Source organism: Talpa occidentalis, unplaced genomic scaffold (genome assembly GCF_014898055.3).
Source record: "Talpa occidentalis isolate TD23 unplaced genomic scaffold, MPIMG_talOcc4v2.1 talOcc4.2, whole genome shotgun sequence".
Classification (NCBI taxonomy): Eukaryota; Metazoa; Chordata; class Mammalia; order Eulipotyphla; family Talpidae; genus Talpa; species Talpa occidentalis.
Window position 1 is genome coordinate 72382146 of NW_023602073.1, and position 25183 is coordinate 72407328.

Genomic DNA, 25183 nt, shown 5'->3' on the forward strand with positions numbered 1-25183 from the left:
GAAGCTAGAAGTAAAGCTCAGTGTGGGATGGGATTCCCATCCAAACTGAGATCCAACAGCAGTCTGCGCCACCAGGCCCAGCAAGTAAAGATGATTTTAATGGAAACAGAAGACTGCTATCTCCTCCCCATCAGGTCTGACTTCCAGAGATTTCCAGCTAAATATCAGAGTGTGGGAGATTGGGGTCTGCTGCCTCCCAACCTCCTGCATGAACTATATCAAACTCAGGGGATGCCTTGCAGCACTCAGGGAGCCCTGATTTGTCAGCCCAGGCTGACTTCTGTCCCACTCACCTGCAAAGCAAGGTGTTGAAATTCCCTTTCTCCGGGTCAAAGGCCTGGTTTTCCATGCGAGCCAGTCCAAAGCCAATGGCCAACACAGCGAGGGTGAGAATGAAGAGGCGGGTGACCCCAAACACAGCAGCCCAGGCACTAAACCTGCTCATGGGTGTAGAAGGGGACATCAGCCTGTAGCATCCTTGAGGGGAGCTTCATTCACTTCTCCAGAAGTGACCCCAAGTGACAAGAGGACTCCAGAATAGCTGAGCAATGTGCTTGAGGGCTGAGATCCCTCAGCTCGAGGGCCGAGATAGCTAGAATAAGATGCTCCAGGAAAAAAAATAACCCAGAGGTGACACATACAGGGAAGGGACAGTTCCACCCAGGGCAGGACCTTCCCACCAGCCAGGCCTCATGGGAGGCCCCTGCCTCCTAGCGGACCACTTACAGCTTCTCATTGTTCTCGTCTGCAAAGTAGAAGAGCCGCGCCATGTGGAAGAGGAATTCGGTGGAGTACTGCAGCAGCAGCAAGATCAGGCCCAGGCGGCTGAGGCTGGGGAGAAGCAGATAGGCCTCACAGTCCCCTCAACATGCCATGAGAACAGAAGCCACAGGGGCAGCAAGCCAGGCTCTGCTTACCACTGCTGGCCCTGCCTCATCCCTTTAGCTTTAGTTCCACAGTCCCACCTTTAAGAATTTTCCCCAATACTACCCCTGGCCTTGTGTCTGGGTCAGAGAATTGAGAATATGGCTGCCGGCTCCCACAGAGAAGCTGGCTTATGCTCTTCACAGCACTTGTCACTTTGCATTCAGCTCCTGGTCTTGGACAAAGCACATAAAAGGTGCTCAGAACAGGTTGCTAAGGGGGGCTCCGTTTGCAAGGGGAGATACAAAGGATCCCCACTGTCTGATGTTCATCATTTAAGCCTTCACAGTCAAAAGGTAGGCGAGGAAACAAAACTCAACATAACGTAAAAAATATGTGCTAATGAGCCAACTTCTTAAAAACATGAGCACCCACTCAGATGTCTCTGGTTAATTCATCATGAAGCTGCTACTGGCTTTCTTACGCAGTTTCCTGCAGATAGTCAGCTGTGGTTCAAACAAATGTGAAAAGACTGCAGAGTGAAAATTAGAGCCAGTAAAACACACTGCACCTCAGAACCTCAGAAAGTCAATCAGATAATGGGAGAGTACCCCCACAGACTATGAGGATACATAACGATCCGGCTGATTCCACCCAATGAGACAGAAGAAGTGCACAATCAATCAGGATGGTCACTGAATCCTAAGAATGGCCAAGAGACTAAAGGAAAACCACCCGATGTCTTTACGTGGTCTAGAAAGTCTGACGTGATTCTATCTATGACCTCATCTCAAATCTCCTTTTCTATGCTCCAGCCACGCTGTGCTTTATGCCACCACCAACTTTGCACCCCCTGGCCCCCTGCTGCATGGCTGTCCACGTGCCTGACTCTCGTCATTCATGGCTCAAAGTGAATCACCTCCCCAGAAAAGCTTCCCCTCACCATGTCAAAGGTACTAAGGGGGCAGGTGGCTCCGTCACATTGCCCTGCTTTATTTTCTTCACTGCGCTTACCACTGTGGGAAACCATTCATGTATTTCCTCGTTTCCAGCTGCCTCTTTACTAGAATGGAGAGCAGGCCCGGCCCAGGGGAGGACTTGGGTGTGCTATCAGTGAGTGACGGCTTCCGAAAGCTCGGCTCTCCCCCACAAGAGACTCTGAAGCACTCAGCATTTCAGAAGTCTGTCTCTTTCAGGAAACCCTACAGCCAAGGGTCTCTCCTTTCCCTACTCATTTCTGAAAGCCAGAAGGACAGGGGGAAAGGAGGCAGTGCCCCCTAAATGAGCAGAGATGGCTGTACCTGGAGAAGGTGTCAGCCTGGCTGGGAATAGGGAGGATGTGATTTGCAGGAGATCCATTATTCCCTGTCCTCTCAGCTCTACTCTCACTCCAAGACAAGAACTCACAGGAGTCAGCCCAAACAGGGTCAGACACCTGCCCATCATCTTCCCTGGGACATGTCAGAGGTACAGAAGGTGGATCACGGGGTACCTCAGCCGTTCAGGTATGAAGAGGAAGAAGCGATGTGGCAGCAGGGAGCTGAGAGCAGGAAGTGCTCCCACATGGCCTGCACACCCCTCACACACAGCTTGGGTGGCAGCACAGACTGGCTTCCTCAGACCCATGACACAAAAGCAGCGCTGGCCCCACCTTTCAGTCTCTGCTCCTCTAAGACCCAGCCAGTAGGGGACCCTGCTTTAGATCTTCAGACACAGGACAGCAGACCTGAGAGCCACCTTCCTCCTGACCCACAAGCCAAGGCGCTTATTTTCACAGGATGCCAGCCGTGGGGACCCAGGGGGTAGAGGTTTTCTGGACCTCCAGGTACACTGGCAGAAAGTTAGGCTATGTCCCGTCAACAACATGGGGGTTCGAAGATTCACAAATAACTTACAGTCAGACCTCTGTCCTGCATCAGTGGTGTCACCCATCTGACATTCAGTTGGTTGACTGGAAATGCAGGACTTGCAAATAGGAAAAATTCTGCATAAAAGTGATCTGATGCAGAGTAAGCCCATGTTGTTCAAGGGCCAACTACACATTGCAAGTTCTCAAAATGCCATTCTAGAGAACGTACAGGGTATTCTGTAGCACACAGGTAAAGCTCAAGAAATCTAAATTAGCAAAGACATTCCTATTCATCAGTCTGATCCTTTTAATACAAGAGACACTCCAGGCCATACAACAGCAATGCTTTTGACTTCTGAACAGCCACGCAGCAAATTACTTTATATTTCATTACAAATCAAAGCAAAGGGGATCCCAGAGCCATGATCTCTGGCAGTGTCACACCAATGGCCACCCTGAGGCAGGAGGCAGCTTCCAGCTGCCTTCAATCTGCAAAGCCAACATCCCTTGGAAGGCTCCTGGCTCTGTCTTGGGTTGACATAGTCATCAGGCCCCCGTGGTAGATGACACGCACTGTAGTGTAGTGCTTATCACACTCACCTGTGCCCCTATTATGTGCACAACTGTCCCTCCTACAAGGCTCATAATGAACCACTAATGGTAAAGGAATCTTCCACTAGCCATCTTTGCATTTCCAGGTCTTAGCACGAGACTGAGCACATAGAAGGTGTCTAAAAAATGCACACTAATTGAAAGAATTAGCAGACATTACTGGGCGAAAGGGGTAGGGAAACCTGGCTGGCTGGGGGTCTTACTCACTTTAAGAGGTATGCTCCAGCTATGTGGACCAGGTACAGGCAGATGTACTGGAGCTGGCGAGGAATTTCCTCCTGCAAACCAGAGAAGCAAACAGTGAATGTGATCACTCCCTAGGGAAACAAAGGTGTAGGAAGAGAGCTAGTGGTAGGGCAGGGGAGGTCTGGGCCACCATCCCCTGCACAGTGCAGCACTGACCGCCTGAACACAGAGGGTCCCAGCTCACTCCAGAGGCTGCTGAGAAGCCTGTGGGCGAGGCAGCAGCTTTGGGACCATGGTCAGAGGGCGAGTTTGGGTTGAGAAAGAAAGACAGGTATTGGGGAACAGGACTTTTGGAAATAATTTGGAGGCAAACCATTAAAAAACAAATCACAAAACTGTGGGAAAGGCAAAAACTTCTCCATGTGAAATCCAGGATATGACAGTCAGATTTCCCTCAAAGCCACACGTTCCGCATGAGAGGCAGCAAGGCTGACGCAGTGGCAGCTCTCAGGGAGGCCTTGCTGGGGGCTTCTGCAGGGGCTGACCCAGCACAGTACTCCACCCGCCCACACACGCCACCCCCACCCATGGTTCTGTGCTTCCAGCGGAAGGGCAGCGGAAGGCTGGGAAAAGCAGGAAGGAGTGGAAGACCAGTAGCCTCCAACATGGGAGGGGGTACTCACCTTCCGTACCTTCTGGAAGTATAGCTCAGGAAGTGCGTGCAGCCAATAGGCCAGCTGGCACAGGTAGAAAAACTTCACCTGGAAGCTGGAGGCAAGGGATTGAGTCACACAGGAGGGGTGAAGAAAAATGTCCCTGTGGGGACAGCTCATGTGGGTGCTTGCCAAGCGGAGGGAGAGGCAAAGGCCAAGGCTGTCTGAGGAGCTGGCCCAGGGGCCGGGAGAGGCCGGCAGGCACCACACCCCAGTCTAGGGACCCTGCTACACAGACAAAACCACTGGAAGTTCATGGAAGAAACAAAAGTGATGACACGAGGATGTTGGAGGAGGGTTCTTCAGCCTGGAGATGGGAAGGCTGAGGGAGCTAATTCTAGAGCGGTGTCCCTGGGGACAATGGGGATGTGATGTGCTGAATCTGCAGAGCAGCAAAGGCAGGCTCTAACTCAGCTATAATTCAGGCCTTAGCTGCTGCTGTTCTAGGGTCTCAGTTAAGGCAAAGAGCAGTATCCTGAGGGAGACAGGCCCCGCTGCTGCCCTCCTGGTGTCTCATCCAGAGCAAGAGGAGGAGATGCAGCCTTGGACGGAGCATCAGCCATGGAAGGTCAGAAGGGAGGGAGTGCCACAAATGTGAGGGGATCACCACGAAGGCACAAAGTCCATTTGTGGGGATGTCCGCCTTCTGCAGCTGGCTCGTGTGGCTTAGGTACCTTCTACATACTAAAGTTCGTGTGCCCTCAAAACTCGTATGCTGAAATCCTAACCCCTCATGTGATGGGATCAGAAGGTGGGGCCTTGCCTTAGAAAAGAGACCGTAGCGAGCTCCCACTCCACTTAGCCACGTGAGGCACAGCGGGAAGGTGGCCATCTATGCTCAGGAAGGGGGCTCTCACTGGACACTGAGACTGCTGGCTCCTTGATCTTGGCCTTCCAGCCTCCAGAACTGTGAGCAATACCTTCCTGTTACTTCTAAGTCACCTAGTGTGTGGTGTTCTGTTACATCAGCATGAATGGACAGAGACACTCTTTCTGGGATAAGGGCTAGAGAGATGACATCTTGGGATCCTTCAGTCAAGCCTGGGAAGAAGCAGTTCCCAGAGCAGTCTGTCTTCCACAGTAATCTTGGGGGTGAGGGGTGCAGGATGTGTCCCCAGTCATTCAGGGCTGAAGGGATGAGTAGACCAGCTTATTCCTCCCTGGGGACCAAGTCCTAGGAATACTCACGGGAGGTACACGTGCGGGTAATCTTCCCAGAGGCTTCTTGGGTTTGTTAAATATCCTTCCTGTCGTGGGCAAGAAGAGACAGCTTGTAGAGGCAGAGATTTGAGACCCATGAGGCCCCAGGCAGGTTCAGGGTCAGGAACACACCCAGTCCCCAGCTGCCAGCAGGAGGAAAGAATGGCAGACATGGAATGGAAGGCCTCTGTGTAAGGGACCACCAGTCCAAACAGCTCTGCTCTAGACTCAGAAGATCATGTCTGAATATGGGTCTGACATTTTCTAGCTACAGCTTCTGAGCAAGTCGGTCTCCACAAACATCAGTTGGCTATCTGTAAAAGGAGGACAAAAATACCCTCCCAGAGTTATTGTTAGAAGTAAATGTGATCATTTATGGGACAGTGTCTAGTATTTGACTGGCATGTAGGCACTCAGGAAATGCTTGTGGAATGAATAAGCAAATGAGCTCTAGACTCACTATCCACTGGAAAAACTAAAACCCTATTTTGGCATTTTACGACACCATGAATAAAAAGAATGGCATGACCCCACCGCATCACCCATAGGCCTCATAAGTATGACAGTTCTCATGCCTCTTCATTATTGCCAGCTGCCTCCATTACTTCTCACTGGAGTCTTTTTGTACCTCTCTTTACAGTTCTAGCAACTAGCCCAGTGCCTCCACAGAATGGGGGAGGCAACCTGGAAACCCTCCCATCACAAAACTTTTAGAAATGCTGTATAATATCTAACAAATACCACTGAAATGCAAAGCTGAGCTCACAATAAGACAGGGAAAACCAAAGGCATAGGGAACTGAAAGCCAGCACAGTAAGTTGAAGCTGTGGTCCAGGGTTTTCGTGTCCAGGGCAAGCCTGGAGATGTGGAACCTAAGATCCCTGCACAAAACCAGGCACTGAAGGGCTGCAGCCTCAGAGAAGGGTAGGCTAGAGAGAGCTTGCCCACCAGCAGGGAGTGAAGCTGTCTGCTCACCTAGACCCAGGATGAAACAAAAATATTACCCCCTGAAAATGCATATCCTCAGGTTAGCTTTCACATGGGTTTGGAATTCACATTTATACCACCTGTATGGTCCAGGCACTACCAAGCTCAGAAATCATTATTAGTTTTGTAGTTGCCGATACCATTGGAACTCACGAGGATGCACAGGGTTCACACGGAAACGCTTGCTGGGATGAGCTCACAACACAGGATGACACACCACACAAGAAACAACCCACCACAAGCAACAGTTGGCTGACACTGCAAGAGTCCAATACAAACTTGTTGGCTGAACTAATGAGTAATGGTGGTATAGGTAAATTCGATCTTCTGAAGGGAAAAAAGGGGGGCTCTGAGGTATCACTCAGAGAAGACGGAGATGATTAGATTAGTACAACATCATTTTAGAAATAGGGAAATGAGCGAACCAACAGGAGGGATTTCCCGAAATGAAATGGCTCTTCAGCAGCACAGCTAAAACCTCAGCTAGGTGACTGACTTCCTAGTCCAATAACCTCAGGCCAGGTTGCTTCAGGAAGTCAGGAAAATAAATGGAACTGGCAGGTTCCACCAGAAGACAGAGAACCTCCAATGTTCACCCTGGGACAAAGGGCAGGACTCAGCAGTGCTCAGGAGGAAGAGGCCACGGGGGTGAAGGAGAAGCATTCTCAGTTACTGCCACCAGTATTACCAAGTGAGGGCTCATCCTCTCATGCTGGAGGCACTAGATGCCCTTGGACATTTCCCATCTGGTCCCAAACGCCCCCAAACCACATCCTGGGGTCTCATTAGTACAATGACTTAGCTGACTGCCATCAGACACATAAGCATAGTGTAAACATAGCACTCAGGTCTGAGGGAAAGGGTGCACCTAAAACTCCCATGGCCTCATTTCTGGTTTTGTGTCAAGACCATGGACACAGAGGCAGTGAAGAAGGTTCTGCAGCGTCTGGGGGCTGGGAGCAGAGCTCTCCTCCCCCACATCACTGCCACCCGTCTCTGTCATCCACTCTCCTGCTCCATCAGAACCTGGGGCCAGCACAGAGGGTCTTCACTCTTCACCTCATTCCAGAGAAACTGGAAATGTGAGGAAACTCCTTCCTGGAGGAAGCAGCAATGTATCTTAGGAGGAAAATGCACCTCAGAGAGTGAGGTGGGAGAGGAATTTCTGCTCAAAAAAAGAAAGTGGACTGGTGAAGAGAAGCAGCACTGAGAGAAATCTAAAGCCCGGATGAGCATGTGATTTTACACAGGAACCCTCCTCGGTCTGGCCTCTTTACTTAGGAGACAAAGGGGACGGAACTATGAAGCCAACAAGCAAAGAACACTCCCCTGAAAAATCTTGCCTGCTTGTGAAGGTCCAGTCCACGGGGACTGTGCAGGGAGGTGAAGGGCGGGAGCGGGGGAGCCAGAGGAAAATGACTCACTGCCTTTTCCAGACCTTGAGCCAGCAGCTGCCTGAGGGAGGCCTGGGGCTGTGGGTACCCTCAGAATCCAGGCACACCAAGTATCTGAGATGACAGGAGGCTGGGGGAGGAGGCAGAGCAAGCATTTGTCACCCATCCAAATCCCACCTGCCCCCAGACACTGGCAGAGGGTCTGGGAGCTTTTGATAGCCTCTGTTCGCTTCTGGTTCTTTCTGAGCTAAGCAAGGCCTGAGCAAGCTAGGACACCCCTCCTGTTCCCTCAGTAGTCTTCCCTCTCATTGTGAACAGAAAGAACCACAGAGACGGCAGAAACCAGTCAAAACAGACAATTGCTACCTAGATTTCAAAGAAACCTGTATCATTTGCCTTTTAGGAACTAAAGATATGAAAAATCTGCTCTAAGTGATGAGTTAGTAGAAATCAGTCCTGACCCAGGCACCAGTATCAACAGTATTCCCTCACCACATTCTCCCTGAGCACAGGACATCAGGTTTTAAAATATGAAGTGGAGGGGCCTCCCTTCTGGAGCAAGGGGTTAAGACGCAACCTATGAAGCAATCTGCAGCCTGTGTAGCACCAGTTCGATTCCGGGCCAGCCAGAGAGCTACCCACACGGTGCAGCAGACCTCTCCTGACTCAGCAGTATACTTCGGTCAATCTGGCTGCTCTGTTCTCCACTCGGTCTCTGGTGAATCCTCTCACCGCCCGCCCCCCCACCTCTGGTCTGTACCCCAGGTCTTGTACGCATAAGTAAATAAATCTTTAGAAAAAAATAAAAAGTAAAATACAAAGTGGGATACCCTAGGAAGTTAGGAAGGGAGACCAACTGCCCACCTACCAGCTTTCCTCAGCAGGGGGTTCTGGACCAAGGACTAGCAGTTCAAGAGAGACTAAAAGAAGGCAGCTGACATTCTTACAGTTACTGGTTGGCTCAGCTACACTGCCATCACTCTTCCTGTATAAAGGTAGGGAGAATGGCCTGAATCAAACACCAAAACAAGATTGGTTCTTTCTGGGGAGAAGGATTCACTTTGACTTTCTTTTCCAACTTTTATGTATTGCTCACTAAAAAAAAAAAGCATCTATGGTGTTTATGAGACTATTCATTATTTTAAAAATTGTTGAAGGCTGGAAAGAGAAGTGACATTTGCAGGTCTTCATTCTCACAGCCAAATCTAGCAAGCACTGACGATGTTGCTGGGCGGGAACTGCAGGGACTGCAGGGAGCACAGGCCTGCTCTCAAGCAGCTCAAGGCCTCCTGAGGGAGACAAACAGTTGAGAATATAAACATGAAAGAAAAACACTGTGGTAAGGGGCACAGGATATAAAATGCAAATTGGGGGGAGGGTTGTGGAATTTCCCTGAGGGGGTAACATTTAGGTGGTTTCTTGGATGGCAAGAAGGGTTGGACAGGGGCTGTCAGGGGATGGAGCACCTGAGCAAAGGCCAGGAGGGAGGGGAGCCAGAGTAGCAGAGGGGAGAACATGGGGCTGGGTGAGGGAGAGAGGCGCAAGGTGGGCCAGGCCCAGAACCCAGGAGTGAGAGAGGAAAAAAAAAAAATTACACTCTAAGTGGCAATGGTGCTGAGAAACGGGTATGCATGATTTAGTTTACATCAAAAAAGATCAGCCTGTACCCCATTCTTGTATAAATAAATAAATCTTTAAAAAAAAAAAAAAGTGAAAACAGCCTCCTTCTAGAAAGAAGATATGCAGTGATCCAGGTAAGAGAAGGCAGTGGTGAGGACTGCAGATCAGGGATCCTCAACCTTGGCACTACTGATATCTGGGGTTGAAAACAGGTGTCCCCCTTATCCAAAAGTAAGGTGATCCTCTTTGGTTACCTGTGGGTCTTTGAACATTCAAAAAAATTATTCCATATAAATGAACTAGGTAACAGTGTTCCCAGACCCCCTGAATATTACCTATCAAATCACACCAAAGCTCTACCTTCTAACAGTGGGCAGCACCTGTAATTCTTTATTGTGGGGACTGTTCTGTGTATTGCAGAATAGTGGGCAGCGTCCCTTGTCTATACCCATGAGATGCCAGTAGCACATTATCACATGTCCCCTGGGGGAAATTCTGCCCTGGAAAGAGCCGCTGGACTGGACATGGGGGTGTAAGCAGAAAGCAGCCAACAACCCCAATGTGCTGTGGAGGTGGAGTTTGCAGGACCTGCTTGCGAGCTGACTGTGGAGGGTAAAAGAAAGAAGAATCAATCAAGAAGAATGTGCTTCATAGGGCCTCCCAGGTGGCTTAGGGGTTAAGTTTCAATGCTATCACCACTGTAGCCTGAGTTCGATCCCTGGCCAGGGAGCTAACCCAAATATGGTTAGACAGGAGCAAACCTCTCCTATCCCGCACGCTGCTCCCCTTAACAGTGTATTTCAGTAGATCTGCCTGTTCCACTCCCCACTCTGCTTTGGTGAACCCTGTCACCCCCCACACCTCTGGACTACATCTCAGTTCTACACAAAAATAAAAAAAAATGTAATTTAAAAATGTGCATAACAGAAAAAAATGGTTATACTGCAGCAGATTAGTTTGTCTTCTCCTTCAATACTGTCTTTCCACATGCAGTAGGTGAGGACCGGGAGTTGGGGTCACTGGGGCTTCCCAGGATCCCTAAGCCTCCATTTCCTATTTCTGTTGAGTGAGGAACGGGCTCTCTGCATAATCAAAGCCTGTTATGAGCTTCCCCCAAAGAGTGTGACATGTTCCCAAACTAACGTGCTTCATCATCTCAGGCCCTTGTAGAACGGAGAGCAGCACAGACAGAGCAGCTCAGCACTTCACACTCTGGAAGGGTGTGAACTGCTGGATGTTGGCCTCCAAATCTGGTCTAAATGTGTCTCAGCTGGGGTGGAATGTCTGGGGGTAGAAAGGGTAAAAGTGATTCAGAGATGAGGCAATGGTTTTCAGATAAAGGTCTGGGTGCCCTGAGGCTTTGCTGCCTCAAAGCAGTTCATGGTGTCCCGAGGCAACATGACCCAAGAGGGCTGGGGGAGGCTGCAGTCCAGCAGTATCTCAGCTTCCCTGGGCCAGGATGCACACTGCACAAAAAGGGGGGTGCCACGACACAGACACTTGGAAGTGCACATCCCTCCACCCCAGACAGAGCAAGATGGCAGCCCAGCATCAGAGGACACAAGTCTCAGACTTCTTTTAAAATCCCTAGTGTTCTGTTTAGGAAAGCTGCTCTTGATGAAACAGTAACAGAAATGAAAGCAATGTACAAAAGGACATGCAGGTGCCTGTTTTGAGAATATGCATTTCGCTTTCAGCTCTGGAGACAGAGTTCCTTAGGAGGTGAATGTCATCACTGTTGCTGAAGAAAGAACGAAGAAGGGGGTAAGGGGTCAGTGGAAGGCAGGGAAAGAGATTTCTTAAAGGCCACAGGATTTTTCAAGCTCCAGGTCTGGGTTTCTCATAAGATAATTCTAGCTCATGAGAAAGAGACCAGGTTATAGACAGGGTCGGGGCGGGGGAGGGAGGGGTTGCTAATTAAACACTTTCTAGCATGACAGACCAGGCTGTGTTACGGTGAACCCCAAAGGACTAACATTTCTCTGTAGCAGGGAATTTTATTCTATCAAAGGTTGCTTGAAATAAGAGTCCTATTGTGTAGAACGGGGAGCTAGATAAATTCCTGCTCCTCTAGACATTTGTGGGAATGGCACGGGCTCACGGGATCTGGTGTGGGGACAAGGTGATGCTGGCCTTGCTGGCAGGAGGCCAATGTAGTAAAAAAGAAAGCACCCTAGACTTGGAACCAGGCCCCCAAACCCAAGCCCCATCCTAGCTACCTCCAAACCACATGACCTCGGACACATGCAAAAGAAGAACTTGGGGTTCTTCAATCTACAACACGGGTACCAAAACAAACATAAAATTCATCTGACAGGCTAGTATTTGTAGAAGGCCTAGAAGCTGACACAGTGCTATGTCAACATGTGGTATCATTACTGTCACACTGCATAATAACTACGCCAAGTGTTTATATTTGGACAAAATGACTCTCTCTAGCCATAAATTGGTATCGTATCATATCATTTGGCCTCTCTCTCTCACCGCGATACCATGGGGATGCAAAAATAGTTTCAGCTCTAAGAAAGTGCCCCAAGGTTCCCTCGTGCTCTTTATGCTTTTTCTCCCCCACTAAGCCCTTCCCAGTCAATTCAGTAGCAGCCCCAGGACAGTGACACTGCCTGGCGGTCCAGGCTCACCCTTCACAGCCCCAGGCCCACTCACCGTCACCACCACGTAGAAGCACCATATCACTGAGCTGAGATGAAAGACGACCAGCTGTCCAGACTCGTTGAACTTATTGTGTTTGACCTTGGAGAGATGAAGCCGTTTGCTGATTTTCTAAAGAACAGAAAGAATCCCTCTTATTAAAATGTTTGTCTTGGCAACAGGCAGGTCTCGATTGCCTGTTTCCTCCCCTTGAAAGGGCTGAAGTTTGAAGTGGTGTAGTATAAGCCTACTGTGTGTGTACAGCACTTAGTTTACAGCAGGCATTGTGAGAGGCGGAAGAGAATTGTGGAAAGAAAACAAAACATCCCACAGACCAGACGGCCGCGGCCCTGTCACATTTCAGGCAGCTCTCTCCCCGCATAATACTGGTGCCCCAAACGCTGAGTAAAGGCTGTAAGTGGGGACAGGTAAGTCCAATCAATAAGACCCACCAGGGTATGTAAATAAGGGGTAAATGGGTTCAGGGTTGCATATCCCCCCAAAGCGAGCTCCTCCAATGCACAGCACCTCCCCAGGCTTGGACCTCATACTCCAGACACGTCACTTACATCTAAAATGTACTCCTGAACCACAGCGTGCAAGATGATAGTGATGAAGATGTAGAACAAGATCGTGACCAGGTCCTTCGGGCCGTAGTGGTAGTGCATGGTCTCGCTGTCTGTGGGGGTAACCAGAGCCACATCAGCATCCTGCGGCGTGGAGATGCTTTGAGACCCTAACTGAAGAGACCTGAAGGAGAATGTGCATCAAGTGCTTCCTTTCTGCTGCATCCCTACACTCAGAAGAAAGAAATTTTGCCTGAGAATCCCCTCAACCTCTGGACCTGGCCTGAAGGAAGTGCCAAGAGAACCAAACACACCACATATCCCAATGGTTCCATCTCCCAAATTTGGGGAGAAGAGCACAGTGGTTAGGAGCCAGGCACTGGAGACACCCACTCTCCACCACTCCCTTGCTGTGTGAGCACAGGCAAGTGATCGACTTCTCTGAGCTGCAGTTTCCTCCCTGTAAAATGGGACGATAGCATGGGGGTTAATGGTGTGGACTCAGAAGCCAGAGTTTGTATCGAGTTCTGTCATTTAATTCCCATGTGACTTTGGGGCACTCTACGTGTAAACTTTTGGTGGCTTCTTCCCCTAACCGTAAAATGCACTGTCGAATGATTATGAGAATTAGATGACTTAATAAATGCAGTGCCTAGAACAGTATCTGGCACTAGTAAGCGCTCTATACATATTTGCTACCATTTTTGTTATTATTGGGTTATTGTGAAGATTAAGAGAGCTAATTTGTATAGAAGATGCTTATCACAGGGCCTATAGCCATGGTGAGCGTGGAGTAAGTGGTTGTTTATGGAAATATTATTTAGTAGTAATAAATTAAGCAGAATCCCTGCTATAGGTTTGTAATGCTCTGCCATGGCAGCCTCTTTCTCCAAGGACAGGAGACGATAGATGCCCTCATTCCATTTGTGGGCTGAGGGGCTGCCAGAGTTCCTGACGCAGCCAGCTCCCTGCTGTTCTGCAGCCTCCTCCCCATGCAGACACAGGACTGCCCTTCCTACCGCCATCGTCCTGAGTCACACACATGAGTCATCTCTCTTTGCTGATGCACTGGCCAGAGTCGGTGAGTCTCAGAGCCGAACCACACAGAGCAGACTGGGTCACTCTCTCAGCTCAGAACCTCTACCACACTGTGGGAGGGTGTGATGGGGGAGTAGGGGTGAGGGGTGATGGGATGGGGAGATGACAGGTGGCAAGACAGCAAGCACATGAACTTTGAAATCAAAAAAACTTTCCTTTTTCCTCACCCCACCCCCGCCCCTGTGTCCACTCTGTGAGAGGCCTGGCTAACTGATAAAATGGAGAGAAAGGCACTGCCTCTGACTTCAGAGTCCACAGAATAGTGAGGATATGACAGAAAAATGTACAACCACCGCACAGATCGGAGGCAAACAAGCAGCAGATGCAGTGAGGGCCGAGCAAAGGAGGTGAGGTGACAGATGAGGGTGAGGGAGGACATGGAAACTCAGGAGTAACTAGAGGAGGCAGGTGTGCAGATCCTTGGCTGAGGAGCAGCATCTTCAGAGGGTTTAAGGAAAGAGGCTGGAGGGCTGGGGGCAGTGGGTAGTCCTGGTGGTGAGTAATGAGGTCTGTGAGCCATGTGGGAATTTCAGGATAAAGTATGGACTTTATCCTGCAGGCAACAAGGAAACATCGAAAATTCAAATTCAACAGAAAATGATGAAATCTGTGTTTTAGAAAGTTTACTCTGGCAGCCATGAAGAGTGATACGCCTGGAGGTACAGACACCAGTTAGGCAGCTGCCATCACAACCCAGCAAGGAACAGAGAGGCCTGGCTAGAGGAGATGCAGAGGAAGGCTGGCAGGGCAGACAACTGCAAGATGAAGTGACTGACCCACGCAAGGGGCTGGGAGGTGGCAGGGGCACTCAGGCACCAAGGTCAGGAGAAGACACTGAAGGGGAGAAGAGAAACTCAGGTGCTCGTTTCTGCTCTGCCATCTGTGAAAATGGAATTACATTTTTCCTACTTGCTTTACAAGGAAAGATCATGCATCATATTCTGAAACAGTAAAATACTAAACATGTAATGTTTTATCATAAAGACCAGCATTTTTAGATAAAATGGGACTTAAGCTCAACCAAACACAGTGCAGACAGTGAAATAATACTGACAAGACATTGGCTTACCCATTTTACGAACTAGTCTGGGTTTCCTACCACTCTTCATTCCAAATACTATGGTTCCAAAAGATATGCCCAGGCCCTTGAATCTTCCTTGAAACAAGAAGGAATGTATGACTTCATACATCCTTTCTTTCCTTCACTGTTGAGAGCTACACACTTGATTCATCAACCACTAGACCAAGAGCAAGAGGCGTGAACAAGGTGGGCACGGCCCTGCCTTCATGAAGCTTAGCAGGTGCCGAATTCTCATCTATTTGAAACCCAGAGGCCAAAGAACTACAACTCAATAATGACAATGACAAAACCCAATTAAAACATGGGCAAAGGACTAGGATATACATTTGTCCAAGACATACAAATGGCCAAAAAGGAGCTCAACATCACACTCATTAGGAAAATGATGATTTCAAAATCACAATGAGACGCCACCTCATACCCATTAGGATGACTATAACTAGAAACAAAAAAATGACAAGTATTTGCAAGAGGAATGTGGGTAAACTGGAACTTTTGAGCATTGTTTGTGGAAATGTAAAATGATGCAGCTACTATAGAAAACAAGAGAGTAAAACCAAAATTACCAGGTGATGCAGCAATTTCACTCTGTACATTATCAAAACAACTGAAAGTGGGATCTTGTAGAAATACGGGTACAACCATGTTCCCAGCAGCATTTTTTACAATAGTCAAAAGGTAGACACGACCCACGTGTCCATGGATAGAAGGATAGAGAAGCGAAATGTGGTCCATGCATACAAGAGGAGATTATTCAGCCTTAAACAGGAAGGAAATCTTGGCACAGGTCTTGGTATAGATGATCCTACAAACCAGCCATAAAAAAGCATGACTGCTTCATGTGAGAGGCCTGAAGCAATCAAATTCCTAGAAACAGAAAATAGAATGAACTGGCACAGAGGGGAAGGGGAGTTTCTGTTGAATGGGTACAAAGTTTCAGTTTTGCAAGATGAAAAGATTTCTGGAGACTGGTTGCACAAGAGAATGTACTTAACACGACTGAATTATAAGTTCATATATGGTTAAGATGAGGAGTTTTATGTTCTATGTACTTAATTTAAAAGAACAACACACCAGGGGCTGTGAAAAGTGTTCTGAAGTGGACGGAAAACTGAAGGGAATAAGGAACAGAGGCCTCATTTACAGGTGCCAACAGAGGCTGGTTTGGCTGGCAGAGAGGGCAGAGGAGACCAGGTATGCAGGCGGAGGGATTGGTAAGGGCATAACCCCTTGGGGAACATCCAGGGGGACATTGGCACCAAGTTGAAGAAGAGAGGTAGGCAGGCTCCAGAGATGAGAGGATGTCACAAAGGACCCCCTATAGGTCATGGCAAGATCTGCATCCAAATGGCAATGGAAAGCTGAGGATTTCTGTCCCATATTCATAAATATCCTGCCATGTGGAGAATGGGTTAGAGGAGCAAGTGTGGAAGCCGAGAGGGCAGTTTGGAGGTGCCTCTGGGTATTTCAGGCCAAGGGGGAAGCTGGTGGGTGCCCTGAACTAGCTTTGGCAGAGCCACAGGGAGAAGACAAATTTGGATACACGTGAGGGACAGAATTAAAAGAACCAGCTGAAAGACCAGCTGTGGGGAATGATTCTAAAGTTCCTTCTGGAATCCCATCTGTATTCTTTAACCTTCCTTCACAGTGTCAGCATTATTCAGTGTATGCTATCCCTTTTGTTCCCCACAGTCATCTCATAAGATGGGCAGACAAGGAAAGAGGGCTCAGAGTTAAGGGCCATGGGCCCTTTCTCAGGGCTCCCAGGAACCACTGGCCCAGTCAGCTACCAAAGCCATCTCAAGGTCAACACAACTTCTTCCCTTTTTCCCTTCCCTTGTCCCTTATCCTTACTGTCAATAAGGCACTCCTTAGATCTCTTTCTCCTACAGTCATAACAAGCAGCATCAAACACAATATTCGAAAGCTATTCTTTGAAAAAAGGAATGCTTGCACACTGTTGGGAGGGAGAGGATTACACTGGTCCAGCTTCTATGGAAAATAGTATGGAGGTTCCTCAAAATATTAAAAATAGATCTACCATATGACCCAGCAATTCCACTCCTAGATATCTCCCTGAAGAATGCAAAGCACTACTTAGAAGGGACAAATGCACTCCCATGTTCACTGCAACCTATTTACAATAGCCAAGCTATGGAAACAACCTAAGTGGCTAAGGACAGATGAATGGGTTAGGAAAATGTGGTAATGTACCTGATGGAATACTATGCGGCTGTTAAAAAAATGAGATCTTGCCTTTTGTGGCAATGTAAGTGGAACTGGAGGGGGTAATGCTAGGTGAAATAAGTCAGAAGGAGAAAAATAAATAGCAAATGATTTCACTCACATGTGAACTACAGAGAAACAAAACAAGGGAAGAGTCAAAATGAAATCAAAACAAACTCTAGAAATCTGATTGCACAACTGAGGCTACCAGAGGGGAGGGGTGGGGGGTGGGGAGAAATGGGAGTAGAGGGCTCAAAGGACTATGGTGGAGCACTATTATGCCTTGGTGGTAGGTGTGGTGTGGTAACATACATCTAAAGAGATGTGAACCTGCACCCCCTAAATCATATACAGTGATGTAAACCCAAGTTACCGCAATTAAAAAAATACATATTTTTTTGGAAGCTGTTCTCTGATTCATGAATTATCTCTACTGCTTTCCCCTTACCTGCTATCTTCCTAATTTCGATCACACTAGGAAGGTAAACTGGTTTGCTGTCTTCTGCTTTCCATGGAGCTATGGAGGCTGAAATTACATGTTCTTCTAGGAGGCTATAAACAAAGTAATGTCTTTGAATTTTTTTTTTAAATATTTAATTGCTCACTAATTCTTATATAAAAAAAAAATCCTCTCCCTACAAGTGAGAGCTCTGTAAGGACTGCCCCTACCCAGCATGAGCTCTCAAAAGGAATGGCAATATTTTTCAGAAGCAGAAGCTTCAGCACTTCTCTCAGCCATTAGGTCAGTGACTGGTCACACAGCTACGGGGACCAGGTGGGTAACAAAGAGGAGCAAGCAAAGCGGTGCAGGGGTCTTAAGAGCAAGCACAGGTCTGCTGTGCTAGACAGATAACACTCCTAACTTCCACAACATGTTTCTTACTGTTCTTCTTTAAACACATTATCCTCTCGGTCTATCTTTCACATTTCTACTTTCAGGGAGGAAGTTAAGAAATATCCACTTCCCTTTTAACCTTAGCAAAGGAAAAACAACAGTTATTGCTAGGATAAATGGCAACTGACAGGTAGCCTCAGTGTCAGGGACATATTAGAGAGGAGTGCCAACTGCAGAACACTAGGGAGCACATGGCCCAAGAGGTGGAGGAGGAAATGGAGAAGGTGCATCTCAGCCACTGTGCCCAAGGGAAGGGTGCAACAGTATGTAGCCAGATTGCCAATATTTCAAAAGCCAAGACATTTTTACATGAAATCATCTGATTTTAAAATGGTGGTGACTAATTCAAAATTTTAAAAAACACTTTTTGGGCCAATACCAAATTGGCCAAAGAAAACACGTCTGTGGGCCAACTCTGACCATAAGCCACCAATTTGCAATCTCCAGCCTAGCCATCCCCTGATGCCTTGCCAGCACCAATATCTGAGCCTGCTTCTGCCATGCAACCCCTGGAGTATGTCCATTTACCCTCTGTAGAAATTAATCCAGCTTTGGAAGAAAGCACCTTTGATAAAGCTCCTCCCACTCCTGATGAGCTACCTATGTCCCATCAAAAGTCACATTTGCTTTTCTTATCTTGCATCATAGTTTAGAAAGACAGCTAAAATAATCAATAAGATTCCTGGCAATTTTGACAGCCTCTGTTATTAGCTGTTCCTTTTTGGGAGTAACATTCTTATTGACATCCTGTTTTCCTTCCTATGAGTAATAGGTGTTTTCCTGTTTCCTTTGGTGTCATCTGTAAGCAGCTTCTCCCTTCGTCTTTACATGTTCTGATCTTGTCCTGGTGCTACTCTGTGTCCCTGACTTCCTCCTGTCACCTGCGCTGGTTGCCATTGCTGTCCTATCCACTTTTCAGATCCCCTTAAAGTCCAGGCATCTGCCTTTGTCCGAAAGGAGTTTTATTTTATTTTTTAAAAAAGATTTATTTATTTATATCTACAAGCACTGGGTACAGTCAGAAGTGCGGGAGGGTGAGAGAATTCACCAGAGCCACAGCAGGGAACAGAACAGGCAGACTGACGAAATACACTGCTGAGGGGAGCAGCGGGCACGGCAGGAGAGATCTGTCACGCCATGTGACACCCTCGCCGGCGGCGGGGATTGAAGAAGCGCTGCAGAGGCTGGAGGCAGCTTCGCAGCCCAGTGCTCAAGGGCTGTGCCACCAGGGGAGGCCCCGAAAGGAGTTTTAAAGAGCCATACTGCCCGACATGGATGCTTCATTCCTGCCTGGTTTCTTCCCTAAGCCCTGTAAACCTGGATTTGTAAAAAATCTACTTTCTACTTGGTTTCTGTGCTTACAGCCAAGTCTGCTTTAACATTATTTCCAAACTTTTGCAAAATACATAAATCTAGAATTTAGAAGAAGGAACACCATAAGCAAAATCAAAAGGCAAATGATCACTGAAGGGAAAATACCATTCAGATCATAAACAAAGGACCAACCTTGTTAATATGGAAAAAGCTTCTAGAACTCAAGGATAAAAAAATAAAGAAAATTCCACAGAAAAATGTGCAAAGGATATGAACAAACAATGCACAGACAGAAGAAACACAAATGGCCCTTCTACATGAAAGAGATGCTCAACCTTACACAGAAGAGAAATACAAATTAAAACTACAATGAGCCACCATTTTATACCTATCAGATTGGCAAGACTCCAAAGCTTGACAATACACTCTTGCTGAGGCAGTAGGGAAAAAGGCTCTCTTTCACACACTGCTGGTGGGAATGTAAAAAGTACCACCTCTTTGGAAGGGCAATCTGGCAGTTTCTATCAAGATTAGAAATGCACTGACCCTTATATGAAGCAATTCCACTTCTGGGCATTTATCTTACAGCCAATACCTGCCATATTCAAAATGACACGCGTGCCATGTCAGGCAAGTCCTGGGACCCTGTGTTCAATAAACTGATGGAAACAATGTAAGTTGTTTTCACTTATAGGGGACTGATTAAATAAGCCTTAGTTGTGACTTAGGGGGCTGCTGGAAGTGTGGCTGTGGAACTGAGCATCAGCCTCATCTGTGAGTTTAGCCATGAACTTGGCTTACCTGGCTACCTCAGGTCTATGGGATCAGAAACTTAGAGTATGGTCCAGAAATCTGGGGTTAACAACATCTCCAGAAGGTTCTGATGCACTCTAAAATTTAAGAAGTACTGATGTAAACAATGGAGCTGTTTTTCAAAAAATCAGAGAGATGAAGAGCAAAAACCAGAAAAATTGATGAGGACAGTGGGTGTGGGGAGGGGTTCTGACTAGAAGGGGCAAGAGGAAGCAGGGGGTGCTGAGTCCTGATCGAGGTGTTGCTCCCCTGGCGTGCACCTATGTAAAGAGCTATCCTGAGAATAGGTATGCTCCCACACGTAGCAGATGATGCTCTCTACATGCTGATACGAAATGATATACAGGATACATTTTTTTAGTGGGGAAAAAAGCAAGGTACAGAGCAGAATATATAGCACTCTGACTATTTTGTGAGATGGAAGAAAAGAAAAATGTGCATTTGCATTTGGGTAAAGAGCACTGAAAGGTGAAATGAGAAATTCTGGAAGGGAACATAGGAAACAACAGTGACTGTCCACAGGGCCAAGGGTGTCAACTGCAGGGAGGACTGGTGCAAACATGACTTTCAGTCTGTGGCTTTTTGTACAGATTTGTGTCTGAACCATGGAGTTCATAGTCTACTCAAAAAGGATCTTTAAGCACATAAATCTTTGAATTCTTCTTACTTTTCTTCAGGGTGTCTTCCCTACCACGACGCCATATTTTTTTTCCATAAGGTCCTAGACCAGGCCTGGAAAGATCTAAAATTCATTTCTGGAGCTATCATCATCTATCATGTGATCCAAGGTCTCTCTCCATGTTTCAGGGTACCTCTCCGACAAAGCGATGGACACCATCTACAATTGTCCCCCCTACCTGAACCACAGTTTCACTTTCATGTTTCAGTTACCCTCTGTTAACTGCAGTGCAAACATACTATGCACAACAGGATATTTTGAGACAGACAGGCACATTCACATAACTTCTGCTACAGTTTATTATAATTGTTCTATTTTATTATTGGCTACTGTTGCTAATCTCTTACTGTGCCTAATTTACAAATCAAACTTTATCATAGGAATGTATGTACAGAAAAAAACAAAGTGTATATCAGCTTTCATTGGTATCTGTGGTTTCAGGCATCCACTGGGGGGATGGAATGCATCCCCTAAGGACAAGGCGGGCTCTACAGTGCCCTTACTCACAAAGCTATAAAGATGAAATAGGTAACTGACTTATTTATAAACTGTAGAGTGCCACACAAATATATGTGATCATTATAACTGTTTCCAACAGAAAGAATCAGAAGCTAAGGGAATAGAAGATAGTCACGGTGCAGTACACACGGTGCTAATTTAGAATAAACAGATACTAACAATGACTATACGCCATGGACTTGCTCCCTGCCAGGCAGAGTGGTGAGCGCATCTCATAAGTGACCCCATTTACTCCTCATGAGAATCCTGAGTATCCTCAGATACAGACATGGCAGCTGAGGCTCAGAGGTCAATAGTAACTGTGCCCCCAGGAGCTGCAGCCCCCGGGGGAGAGTTGAACCAGCACCCTAATCATTCTGCAAATATCAGGGGTCAAGACCACAGTCTCCCCACCAGGTCTCACTGATTCATGACTGTCCATCAAATCACACAGAGGCGCATGAACTCCAAAGGCTTGCCTAGACTCTGAAGTTTCAAGGAAAAGAGAGGGCGGGACTGAGGACGCTGCATCAGGCCTCCCAACCAGCAGGCTGCATCCCCAGGGTGTGAACGGCAAGCACCATCACAGGTCTCACATGCTCATGCACACAAGCTATTATGGGCTCAACTGTGGCTCCCCCTTCTCTCCTCCAACAACAAAAAAGGTATGCTGGAATGAAAATCACCAGTACTTCAGAGCATCGCCTACTGGAAGATAGGATATTTTTATTTTTTCCCAAATTATGTCTATTGAGGTTTCGCTCAAGGGTTAGATGTATCGCAGGTTTATATCTTTGTAACCACTCCAGGGGCTGTAGGTTCCAACCTCTACAAATGCATATTTTCACGCCCTGACCACCACCAGGGCCCCAAGAAGCCTCCACCATGTTCCACTGGGCCTCCTCCCTTCCTAACTCCCATCCCACCATCCTTCCCAACAGGTGGCCTGAATTTTGCAGTCAGATGTTAAAAGTTCATTATTGGTTTGGTTTTAACAGCTGCTTTGTCATGTTTCTGCATTCCACATGCAAGTGAGATAATCCAGTATTTGTCTTTCTCCTGACTTATTTTGCTTACAGAGGTCATCAAGTGAAAAATACAGCCATTAGGGTGAATCTTAATCCAATGTGACTGGTGTCCAAATTTCCTTATCAAGAGGGGAAATTTACACACAAGACTGGAGGGGAGAGGCTGTAAGGACACAAGGAGAAGACAAGACAGCCCCCTACAAGCCAAGGGCAGAGGCCTGGACCAGGTCTGTCCTTCAAAGGCCTCAAAGGAACCCACTCTGCAGATACCTTGACTTCAGACTTCTGGTCTTCAGGAGCGTGAAACAACACATTTTTGTTGTCTGAGCCACCCAGTCTGTGGTACTCTGTCATGGCAACCCAAGAAAACTAACACACAATCCTCCCTCTCTTCCCTGCCAGCCTGCCCAGAAATTAAAGATCTAGCTGAGGAATCTTCAAAGTTACCATTGTATCCTCATATTGCATGATTTGGAATATATGAATATATATTCACTAGTTTCTAGCAAGTCAAGAAGATAAGGAAAAGATAATTTCATGCTGTAAAAAGATGTAGCAAAAAAAAAAAAAAAGAGGATGCATTAAAGAGAATTTGGGGCCTCCCCGGTGGCGCAGCAGTTGAGCGCTGGGTTGTGAAGCTGCCTGCGGCCTCTGCGGCGCCGGTTCGATACCAGAGGAGGGTCCCACATGGCGCGCAGACCTCTCCTGCCGCCCGCTGCTACCCTCAGCAGTGTACTTCGGTCCTTCTGCCTGCTACTCCGGCTCTGGTGAATCCTCTCACCCTTGCTTCTGACTGTACCCAGTGCATGTATAAACAAGAGAATTTGGAAATAAGGGGGCCTACCTTCTAAAGAATTTTCTGGCTGTACTAACCCCTTTATATAACAAGAAAGACATCACACTAACTGCTAGGTGCCAAACACACACTCAGGTCCCCCTGCAGCTTACAGACCTGAGACCTTACTCACAACCCACTTGGACACACACCATGAGGCCCGTGAAGAAGGCCTGTGGCAGGGGGAAGCATGAACTTTAAAATCAAAATTCACTGTGAGCCATAAAGGAAGAATAATTCTTCAAAGGTCACAAACAAATAAATGAAAATCTAAAATCACAGCTGTTTAAAAAAAAAAAACTTGGATAAATATGAGAATACCAACAAGGCCACTATTGAATTAGAGTCAACAATTATTTCAGTAAAAACGATTGCATATGAAAAAAATTATCCTAGCTGGTTAGGAGAAAAGATGTGATCAGGAGACATGAGAATGTGAAATAGTAAAAACGTGGGGTGGGGTCTGGGTCCAAGGGTGCATGGGGAGAGGGAGAATGGACAAGGATCCCCAGAAAAGACCAGGAGACAGGGCCCTAGGAACCTAGGGCTCAGATGACAGACCTGGCTTCAGGCCACTGTTCCCACGCCCCAGGCTGGTTAACAATCAGCCACAGCAACTCAGAGGCTCTACTTACTTAAAGCCCTGGAAGCTCCACATCCAATGGGGTGCAATCTCTGGGCTGTAACCGGAAACTGGGTAGAAGTAAGTCTAGGCGCAAGGAGTCACTTCTCAGGTGCTGGTTACCCTGAACTCAAAATTCACTGAGCTGACTGCTACAGTGTGGGCACTTTTCTGCATGATTGTTTGATTTATTTGTTTGTTTGTTTGTTTGTTTGTTTAAGCATTATTTATTTATTTTTATACAAGAGCTGGGGTACAGGCCAGATGCGCGGGAGGGTGAGAGGATTCACCAGAGACAGAGTGGGGAACAGAACAGGCAGACTGATGAAATACACTGCTGAGGGGAGCAGCGGGCGAGACAGGAGAGGTCTGCGTACCATGTGGGGCCCTCCTGGCCAGCCAGGATCGAACCGGCGCTGCAGAGGCTGCAGACAGCTTCACAGAGCGGCGCTAAACCGCCTGTGCCACCAGGGGAGGCCCAATTGTTATATTTAAATAATAAGTGCCATGGTCTGAATTTTTGTACCTACCCTCCATCCCGCCCATTCACATGTTGGAATCCTGTGAGCCTAATGTAATGGTGCTCGGGAGAGAAGCTCAGCCCATGAGGAGGGAGCCTGATAGAGACCCACAGAGCTCCCTCACCCCTAGTACATGTGAGGATATAATAAGAAGTCTTCAGCCTGGAAGAGGCCCTCATCTAACCCTGATCTCGGACTTCCAGCTTCCAGAACTATGAGAGATATGTTCTGTTATAAATAAGCCTCCCAGTATGTGGTATTTTGTGAGTGTAGACCAAATGGACCATGATGTGAATTTAATCATAAGTTTCAGTTTACTGGAAAAAAAAAAAAAATGAAGTCCAGGGCTGACTATATTTCCTGGCTTAGATGCTCCCCACAATTTTCTAGATGGCCAACAAATGGGACCAGGGATACTGCAGACTCCAATTTTTCTTCTCTTATTTGTACAGACAGGAGGCTGGTGCCAAAGAGGCTCTTACTGGCTGTTTGGCCCAGGGCCCGGGGCAGAGCCAGGTCTCTGCCTGGTGGTGGGGTCCCCTTTCTGCCTGCTGTCCCATTTGACAAACCCAATCTTCCCACGGGTTCCCTGGGCTTTAGTGCCTCGTGGGATGTGAAGGGCCCAGCCCGTCTTCTGCCCTTTACTGGTTTATCCTTGAGAAGGTCAGTCAGTGCTCTGTGCCTCACATTTAAAGGATTGGCCCAGGCTAGATGAGTCTCACTGTCCTCTAGCGGGAAGGCCATAAGCCCAGGCTGGGTAGCCTTTGTCAGTAATCAAGTAAGGTTTCCAACTCCAGAGCCACTGTTGCCCACCTGTCTCTTCCCTTTTTTGTCCCCCACAAGCTCATCTTACAAAGAGGGGGCTCAGTGTGATATGTGATGCCAGTCTTTCAAGTACATGATAGAAGCAGGAGATGAAGAGCAATTCCTGCC

General features: G+C 47.5%; 1 protein-coding gene across 3 annotated transcripts in view; it reads right to left on the reverse strand.

Moving 5' to 3' along the window:
* Positions 1-25183, reverse strand: part of TRAM2 (translocation associated membrane protein 2) — a 92926-nt gene that overhangs the window by 2194 nt on the left and 65549 nt on the right. For all 3 annotated transcript variants that reach the window (XM_054698864.1, XM_037519863.2, XM_054698863.1), the window contains 7 exons: positions 12644-12753; positions 12090-12206; positions 5413-5471; positions 4195-4279; positions 3533-3603; positions 727-831; positions 294-437 (listed from right to left, as the gene is read on the reverse strand). In XM_054698864.1, coding sequence (XP_054554839.1) covers positions 294-437; positions 727-831; positions 3533-3603; positions 4195-4279; positions 5413-5471; positions 12090-12206; positions 12644-12742 — 680 coding nt within the window. In that variant the 5' untranslated portion in view covers positions 12743-12753. The remainder of the gene's footprint in view (positions 1-293; positions 438-726; positions 832-3532; positions 3604-4194; positions 4280-5412; positions 5472-12089; positions 12207-12643; positions 12754-25183) is intronic.